We start from the raw sequence: 9,986 nt of genomic DNA on the forward strand, positions 1-9,986 counted from the left end.
AAACTTAATTTTAGTTTTACTTTGTTCAAAATTACTTTGATAAAAAGGAACAGTTTAACCGATAGTCGTGATAACAGCTGCTATCTATTTTTGTTTACAAGGCAACGATCTGGCACGACTGCTTGGTCTTCCCAACAGATCATAATTCCTTACTATAAAGCTGTATTAGAACTTGTTTACAAGCTCCGGATCCGGGACCCAGGGTGAAGGTCGGGATCTGTCGGTACAATAACAATACTATGATCTGTCGTAAACTTGTTTACATACATCTACACTTTAACTTTACCGCTATATCAGTAAATAACGTGAATGGATATCGCAGCTCCAGACTTGTTCCGTCATCAATAAAAATTGGCTAAAAAAATACAAAGTTGTCTGGGACATTTATAGAAATAATGTTTATAATTTATATATATATAATACATTAAGAGTGCTGTTTCAGTATGGTCGGTTGGTGTGTTGGGCTGAGATAAGGGTGTGATTGTCTGTAGGAACCGATCATTACAATGGCCTCTATATCTCCTCATTTGACCGCCAACAATCGTTTTTTTTGTGTGTGTGCTTTCTCATATCACATTCGCACTGCCCCTCCTCGCACCTGTCTGTGGCACTGACAATCACTATTGACAATTCGATCGACAGCTGTTGACCAGGTCCGTGCTCGCGCGCGCTCCGCGTGGCGAGGGACCCATATGTTACTGGACAGAGCAGTCACAGACAATGATTAAACTATTTTCCTCCAAACATCGAAGAAGTTATATCTAATGACAGAAGAGCATGTAATTGCCATAAAATACTTCAAACCGTATTTATCTTTTCAAAGGTAATTTCTAAACGGTAACAGGAAAAGAAGCAGTAGGTAAAAAGCACCAAGTTATTTTAGGCGCAGTTGAAATAGAACAAGTAGTGGCCCCGTTGGGCATGGAAAATACATTATTCGTTTGAGCGGCATTTCCCCGTACTGCGTTTTAGGGATATTTGTGGGATTTTCCAAAATTCTCGTTGATTCATGTCACAACAGCAGTTACGTTTTATTTTCGGAATCGCCATAGCAATTACTTGGATCTATATGACCGTGAATCATTTCGATATATTGCGTTGTAATTAGGATGACGGATAATTCACACACAGAACCACGCCCAATCAATGTACACGTGGTAGTTCTACCCAGCAACCGCGTGACATTACAACAATGTATTAATAGTTACGGTAAAATTACCAGAGTGACTTTACCTCTAGGGATTCTATTCAGACTTGTACCTTTTCAATCTAAATATAGATATGAACATTAGCAGGTCAGGCGCATAAACTTTCCACGACAGCTCAGTTCATAAGTCGCAAATAGACTAGATATGATTAAGTTCTAAATATAGCCAAGCTAACTTTTCTTCGTATCTAACATCGTCTGCTGAGTCAGGTCCGCGCGTCGTCTCATAACGAATCACTTTAAATATGTCACATGTATTGTGAAATATCCAATACGATAATCACGCACGTTCTCGATTTAAATAATCAGTAGCTAGTAACGGTTGAGTCAGCACGAGGCACTGTTGTGTTGTGCAGTGACGCTAGCAAAACAAATGAAACTAACACCTTGACGTCATAAGGTCAGGCTTCGACCGGAGTGCGCGCGCAGCTCGGTGTTTACCTCGTCTGTTATGTTACTGCGTCGCTAAAACTCGGTGTATTTAGCATAATCAATTCGTACCGAGTGTTCGTATCAAGATGGACGCATTTCTACCGGCTCTAGGTGATCGCGTGTTCAAAGCGGATTACATAAAAAAGAAACGTCTGAGAAAGGTAAGTTTTAGCAGAACGATGTCTGTTTGATATTTGTATTTGATGGTTTAGTTTGTTCGCTGTGTCATTGTCTATTTGGCGGAAAATAAGGCAAGTTTGGACACCATGCCGCGACATTGGCTGAATGTAGGTCGATATATGTTTCAGATAGCAATTGCGTAAGTGGGTGTACATGAAAAGAGAGCATGTCCACAACCATGACAACGTCATGCATGCCATTGATTAAGAACAACTAAAGAATGTCATAATCATTTTTTTCTCTTCTTAGGGTAAATCTCAGTACTTGGTCAAATGGAAGGGATATTCCTCAAAGTAAGTATAGTTTTTGACTACATTTTTATATTACCTACATATTATGATGTAATAACTCGCTGTCACTGTTTAACACTATGACAACCATTGCTATGACATCGCTTGCCCTGTATTATAGATGATGTATAACACCGAAGCGTTTTGCTGATGCGGTATCATCGTATCGTGTGGTGTTTTGTGGTTTGACCGTGACCTTCGGGTTGTTTACAACTCGGTGTAGGCCGGTCGCTGCCAAGAACTTCCTTGTAATATGTGTTAAGGAGTTACGTTGTGAACGTGACATGAGCTTAAGTTTAGGTAAACGACAGTTTGGTGTTTAATTTTCCACTCTGCTGTATCCCACAGGCTATTTAAAGTATTTTAAGATTGAGGTTCAGTTGATAGAAAAATGAATTGTTTTAAAATTGTTAATTCGTTTTTCACGCAACAGAAAAATGAAGATACTAGCCCATACATGAAGGGCATCGGATCTAATGCCTATGATTTAATTAACTCAGACGAAAGACCATATTCAAACACGTGGAGATGTCGTCAGAATATATTGAATACTGTTACAAACTTGCATTGAAATATGTCTGTATGTTTCACATGCTCGAACTTCCTGTCCGGTTTGTCGACGGTGCACCACAGTGATACACGTCTGACATTAAGTTCCGGATTCACTTGTACAGCAGTGTCCTTTAGCACAGTCAGTCAGCCGACACTTCCTTATTCCTGGAAAACTGATCTATAACTCAAACTCTATTTATATAACTGATAAAAGCTGGTTCCTGTAGTTACTCACATGTTGTGACTCATAGTGTATTATTATTGTACGGTTCTGGATACATGTATTACTTATTTATTTATATCCATTCCCAGAATGTCTACCGGACGCCTTTCCATTTTATGTTACCAATTAAGATTGTATTCATATTGACTGTATATATCACCTGACCACAATTCAATCGTTACTAAATGACATTTGACATTCTGAGACACGTCTGATGTTTTTCCCCTTGAATATCATCACTGCTCGTGAGGCAGACTTTCCGTTCGTGCGTTTGCACTCGTAAAATAACATTGAAGGGTTGTCACAGCATTGGTATTGTTACAGCCTTGGGACGGGTACTCGACGATATACCATTATAATCCTCTATGTACTTGCAGCCTCATAAACTATAAGTATCGCCCGTCAAAACAACTACTTAGCTCAGAAGTCCCCGCAATTGATACCGCAATAAAATGGTAGGGGATATTAGCTTCACATCATACACAGAATTGATGTAAACTATTCTAACCTCTAAGGAATGTTAACTAGAGAAATGGAGACAGAAAACTACATGCAGATAATGGCCTGCTACCTACTCTAACCGATTGTAATGTTTGTAATAGTTCTGTGTATACAGATTGCATCACTTGTATCGGTATATTCCTGGAGATCTAGACCTGGTGTAGCGGAACACGTGGAAATCTCTTAAAACATGCATATGAACTGTTTGACTAGTCGAGACTTAAATTCCTAGCCTAAGGCGTTCAGCACTATAGCTATGCAGTATAAGCCTGGAGTTGTCTGTTGTAGTCCTAAAGCATACCAGAGTTGTCCTAGCTTATTTTAAGATGGGTTAATTAGATTTGATCACGGTATACATCAGATCAGCAACATGGAAGACGAAGAGGTCTAGCATGAATCCCTGACGTAACCCCATTGTAGAAGTTTCTGTGCTGTAACAATACGTACACATTTTGGTGCATACAGTGCAGTAAGTTGCCCTGTGACAGTGGCTACATCAGACGTCCTGTGTGAAGGGCCTGGGCAGCAGGATATTGCCCAGACGGTATATCTCGCGTATCTGCTTCTTGGCTCGCTACACGTGAATGAGTGCATCGGAGTGGTGACACGTGGTCAGCCATATATCACACCATACTGCCTAAACTTGTAGAGCTGTCACCTGTTACCCAATACACAACATAACACACTCATACCGTCGCCCACATACACACAGGGTGTATGTGTAGTCATATTAAACCACAAGTATGGTATTATCCATACCAAGGTAAAAGCTATATATAGTGTATCTGTTAATTTTGAAATTTTTCCCCACGTTGTCGTCCAACATTCCCCAACTTTGATCTTACCAACAGTTCGATAAACTGCAGAATGTCAGTAACGTGCTAGGTACATCTCTATAAGATGTAGTGTTGTTTTTGTTACAGAGAGTGTACGTGGGAACCGGAAGAGAATATTCTGGACCCTCTCCTTATTAAAGAATACATAGAACGGTAAGGACAAGACATTACGTCGTTACAAATCACTGTCAATGGCAAGACTAATACTTCAGAACAATAATCTCTTAACGCAGTTAATACAAACCTTATATACAATACTTTATCATATTTACGACTGTGTTGAGTTACGAAAGATTACGCCGACGCAAAAGTGCACATGAGAAACCTAAAAAGAAGCAATATGCAATCGGTGTAAGAATGCTATTGTTTCCGTATAAATTATATTATATATTATATTATATTATATTATGTTCAGTTTGTGGAGGTTTGGTCATGTGGTCAATTATCATGAATTCATATCTTTGCGTTTTGTAGGCCATACTCTCGGCGCTTTGGCAAGAGGAAACTGTGTGAGGTATGTACATACAAAGCATCTAAAGTGTTTTCGTGACGTCACAATCAAAGATAAATGGGAAGTAATTGACGCATTTAACCCATTCAACGCCCCCTATCGCCCACAAAACTATTAATATAAAAATCGATCGCTGAAGTGCTGGTTTGGAATGAATTGGTATTATGGGTAAAACTAAAGGGATGTTAAGTGGGGGATTTTACAAGTGATGTGCTGGATTGTGTCAACATCTCATGAATAATTCTCCAGGAAAGAAAACAAAGTCATCATGGCATTTCCTTAAAAGGTCATGACGTAAATGACAGTGAATGCATATCAATATTTATAATGCCAACCTACCAGAAGTTGACCACATACCAGTTACGGTTATACTGTAGGCATATACCTTATACTGTATGCATATACCTTATACTGTAGGCGTATATCTTATACTGTAGGCATAACCTAATACTGTAGGCATATACCTTATACTGTAGGCATATACCCTTATACTGTAGGCATATACCTTATACTGTATGCATATACCTTATACTGTAGGCGTATATCTTATACTGTAGGCGTATATCTTATACTGTAGGCATATACCTTATACTGTAGGCATAACCTTATACTGTAGGCATATACCCTTATACTGTAGGCATATACCTTATACTGCAGGCATGGACCTTATACTACAGGCATATACCTTATACTGTAGGCATATACCTTATACTGTAGGCATATACCCTTATACTGTAGGCATATACCTTATACTGCAGGCATGGACCTTATACTACAGGCATATACCTTATACTGTAGACATATACCTTATACTGCAGACATATACCCTTATACTGTAGGCATATACCTTGTACTGTAGACATAGACCTTATACTGCAGGCATATACCTTATACTGTAGACATAGACCTTATACTGCAGACATATACCCTTATACTGTAGGCATAGACCTTATACTGCGGGCATATACCTTATACTGCAGGCATATACCTTATACTGTAGGCATAGACCTTATACTGCGGGCATATACCTTATACTGTAGGCATAGACCTTATACTGCCGTCATATACCTTATACTGTAGGCATAGACCTTATACTGCGAGCATATACCTTATACTGCGATCATAGACCTTATACTGCGGGCATATACCCTTATACTGTAGGCATAGACCTTATACTGCAGGCATATGCCTTATACTGTAGGCATAGACCTTATACTGCAGGTATATACATATGTATACATTGACAGGATGTGTGTCGGTATATAATTGACAGGGCCTTTGTTCGTATATTCTTTTAGGACATATGTGTCAGCATATATGTATACAGTTTACGGGGCCTCTGATTGTATATACCGGTAACAGGACATGTGTTTCAGCATATATGTATACAGTTTACGGGGCCTCTGATTGTATATACCTGTAACAGGACATGTGTTTCAGTATATATGTGTACAGTTTACAGGGCCTCTGATCGTATTCTGACTAACCTCTCAAACAATCAATCTAGTTACAAATCAATGGGTATGTCCCTCGATCAAAACGTAGGTATGTCTCACGTAGATCTACCTATATGTTTTGTATTTCTCCGGATATATTTTCCATGTCTATATTATGAACAGTTACACGCCTTAAAATAGGTGATATATTTGTAATTGAATAGAGTTTCTATTATTAAGTTATTAACCTCCCTATATACTGTTTATAATGTATAATTTCTAGTTCCGTATGTCATACCTACTTGGTAATGTACTAACTTAGAGCATGGTTTCCGACATGATTGGTTCCTGCAGTTATTCATACAGACTAAACATGTCTGTGATTCATACACAGTAAAAGACAATGAATCATGAAACATCCTAGACATCGACCCATAATTATTGGAATCGAGTTGAAATACCCAATTAGTCATCTCGCCTTGGCGTGACGACCTCTAACACGCAAAACCCAAGGTGGGCACAGCGTTAAGGAATGCTTATTGTCTCATGTTAGACTTATGTACCTGGCTTTGTCTCTCCTCCTACACTTTATTGGTTGTTAACTTGTGTTTTGTTTGTGTATGTATGTTGACGTCATTACCGCTATATTTACCAGCTATGTGGAACATTTTCGACCGGTATCGGTACATAATTTTAACTATCCTAAATAGGACGGGACGATTCTGTGACATATTCAGTTATTTTACACTGTTAGATAATGACTTGGTAAAGTGATTACATGGGAAGATGTCGAATTCGGTAGTATGCCCACATGATAAGCGTGTTTGTAATAATACCGATCTGGAATAGTGTTAAATAGAAATCGTTTTTCTAGTTTTGTTGTGGTCATTTAATTATACTGTCGGAAATTAATTTCCTTGGCCATAATACCAATACATTCCACCCAGCAGTATCTTTTTCTTTCATAGCGGTATTTTTTTCATTCTTAAGAGGCATTTTGTTCTAATCATCTGTTTTTAGATCACATGCTTACTCCTCCTAAAGTATGACGATTACTAGATAACCCAGCTATTGATGTCCTGTATATTTGTTACATAGGTATCAACCTCCTCCTAAAGTATGAAGATTGCTAGATAACCCAGCTATTGATGTTCCTGTATATTTGTTACATAGGTAACAACCTCCTCCTAAAGTATGACGATTACTAGATAACCCAGCTATTGATGTTCCTGTATATTTGTTAAATAGGTATCAACCTCCTCCTAAAGTATGACGATTACTAGATAACCCAACTATTGATGTTCCTGTATATTTGTTACATAGGTATCAACCTCCTCCTAAAGTATGACGATTACTAGATAACCCAGCTATTGATGTTCCTGTATATTTGTTACATAGGTATCGAAGCGACTGCCACTGACCACTCTTTATCCATATACCTCTACATCCCCCGAAGAAGACAACAACAACATACCCGTAGATCTGTTCCCGTTTGATAGACAGGACAGAAGAGAGGATTCCACAGGACCGGAAGTTGGATACCTGTCCGACGCTGCGCATGTGAAGCTGGGGTCGGTTGGGAGTGACCGAGGTACAGATGAAACACCCACAAGCGAGACACGTACACAACAGTGTGCGGTGTGTAATAATGACAATCACTATGTCATCCCTGGCACGTGCTCGTGTGAAGGCCGGCGTCGAGACAGGAACTTCTTTGATTGGGTGTCTCAGACCCGCGCGTTCCACGCAACACAACTCCAAGACAAAGATCTTTGTGACAAATCCGATGACCAGTTCTCTGATGAGTCGACAGTGAAATATGTATCGGATGATGATATGACATGTGGCTATCGATCAGACAGTATCCGAGGTGAACTGAGTGACGACGAGGACATGGTTACTTCCCCTGCCCCTCCCTCGCCTTGTCATTATGAAACGTCAGTGGAAGAGGATCCCCCTGTAAATGAACTACTTGTTACAAATGTTACCTGTAATGAAATCACCGTAACATTTATTGAGAGTCCCACCAAGGCAGGTTTTTTTAAGGAAGGCCGAGAGCAAGGTCCGACGGGATAAAATGGTGTGTGTGATACTCTAAAAAAAACATTGGCCCATGCGCCAAAATAACAGGACCAAAGTTGTCACGCCCACCTTTGCCAGCAGCAGACAAATATGGAGTGCAACTATAAGCTATCCTTCGTGTTCAAACATACAGAGTTCAGTTTCTATTGTAGTCGTGCACCCTTCTGTAGTGTTCGATAATGACCAGTACGTGTGTGTATGTGACAGTAACGAGTCCATTGTCTGGACGAACCACGATGGTACTGGTCATCTTAGCCCCTGTAGTTTGTGATGTGGTGGCTGGACACAGGTCACAATAGCCCATCTTTTAGTAGACATGTGCAATATTGATTTGTATGTGTGACGTGGGACCACTGGATGTACTTCACGCCATGGATTAATGACCGATACGCAGACCTTTTAATGGTGCCATGATCAGCGAGGGATTTTTTGTCTTTTTAATTGTTAACACTTGATACTGTTATTAAAGGTGGAAATGCATTTGAAATGTAGTTGACTTCATTTCCTAATTGATTATAAAAATAAAGATAACTTCAAATTTAATATATATACCGCGATTGAATATATCTGTATCCCATTGCGTTCATACGACCGTAAACGCAATAAAAACATCGTTCAATGCATATTTACATCCTGCACTTCGTTAAAATACCATACGAAGAAAATAAAAGTCTTGTTGTGATGCGACGTTGGTAACTACGGCAGTCGTTGCTAACATTGAAGTTCCCGTGAATGTACGTAAAGACACCAGTATTGTTAACAAAATTAAAAGAAACAACTCAACATTTTTGTTAATAACCATTTTACGTTTTCAATTCATTAATACATTTACAATCCACAATTTACGTCACATTAACTATGGTTGTCAAGTATAGCGGTATTGACACAGATATGGTAGTGACGTGGTCGATTGTTATATAGGAACTGTACGTTTCAGCCATTCACTAATTTCCGCAATCTCCAGTTAGTTTTTGACAAAACACTCACTTGACATTAGCTTTTTGGACAGAGATCACCGAGTTACAAGAGAAAACGCTAAAATTGCGTAGATCAATCCTTTGAAAATGGCGCCGTCTAGTTAACGTTCCGGTAACGTCACAAATGAGGCGACGTCATGATTATGTAACCGATTCCCGCGCTTATTAAGTGAAAAAAGGCTCAGCGGATTAATAAGTGCGGGAATCTGTAACATAATCATGACGGCGCCATTTTGAAAGGACTGATCAACGCAATTTTAGCGTTTTCTCCTGTTATCCGATGATCTCTGCACAAAATGCTAACGCCAAGTGAGTATTTTGTCAAAATAGCACAGTTCCTACAGAACATTTGACCACGTCACCACTAACTCTGTGTCAATACACGCTGTGCAGGGCAAACACAGTTAATCTGAGACGGAAATAGTGGATTGTGAATATATCAATTAATGAAATCGTAAGAGGTATTGAACAAAGATGAGTTGTTTCTTTTGATTTTGTTAACAATACTGTTGTCTTATCTATATAAATCGTCACAGTTTCACTTACAAATAAAAATCATTCCAGGAAAACTGGCACATGTGTTTGCTTACATTTAAAAATCCCTGCTTTGAAAATCATAATTCACCATCTTTTATTTTCTGTCTATTAACATTCAATCGTGACCCTGAGCTGGTTGTGAATTATTTAATTCAATTTCTTATGCGACATTTGTAATGAAGTATTTTGATAGCAACAACTTAAATAGCACAAGAATACGTC

The 9,986-nt window shown here is 39.0% G+C and overlaps 1 protein-coding gene across 2 annotated transcripts; it reads left to right on the top strand.

Annotated features, from left to right (window-relative positions):
- Nucleotides 1-1,516: 1,516 nt before the first annotated feature.
- On the top strand, nt 1,517-8,737 carry LOC117324678. 2 transcript variants are annotated; one of them, XM_033880618.1, is made up of 5 exons: nt 1,517-1,800; nt 2,069-2,112; nt 4,309-4,374; nt 4,696-4,735; nt 7,567-8,737. In XM_033880618.1, exons 1-5 carry the CDS (start codon nt 1,726-1,728, stop codon nt 8,242-8,244), a joined length of 903 nt encoding a protein of 300 aa, XP_033736509.1. In that variant the 5' UTR covers nt 1,517-1,725; the 3' UTR covers nt 8,245-8,737. The 2 variants fall into 2 exon arrangements, with proteins under 2 accessions (XP_033736509.1, XP_033736512.1); XM_033880621.1 differs by lacking the exons at nt 1,517-1,800; nt 2,069-2,112 and adding an exon at nt 4,114-4,148.
- Nucleotides 8,738-9,986: the final 1,249 nt, after the last annotated feature.

Source organism: Pecten maximus, chromosome 1, assembly GCF_902652985.1.
Source record: "Pecten maximus chromosome 1, xPecMax1.1, whole genome shotgun sequence".
NCBI lineage: Eukaryota > Metazoa > Mollusca > Bivalvia > Pectinida > Pectinidae > Pecten > Pecten maximus.

Bases quoted from the DNA above. Each gene is read 5' to 3' on its own strand.
- LOC117324678 (XM_033880618.1), top strand. From the start codon at position 1,726: ATGGACGCATTTCTACCGGCTCTAGGTGATCGCGTGTTCAAAGCGGAT. The intron at 4,375-4,695 runs GTAAGGACAAGA...TGCGTTTTGTAG, and splicing joins ATTAAAGAATACATAGAACG to GCCATACTCTCGGCGCTTTG. The intron at 4,736-7,566 runs GTATGTACATAC...TTTGTTACATAG, and splicing joins GCAAGAGGAAACTGTGTGAG to GTATCGAAGCGACTGCCACT.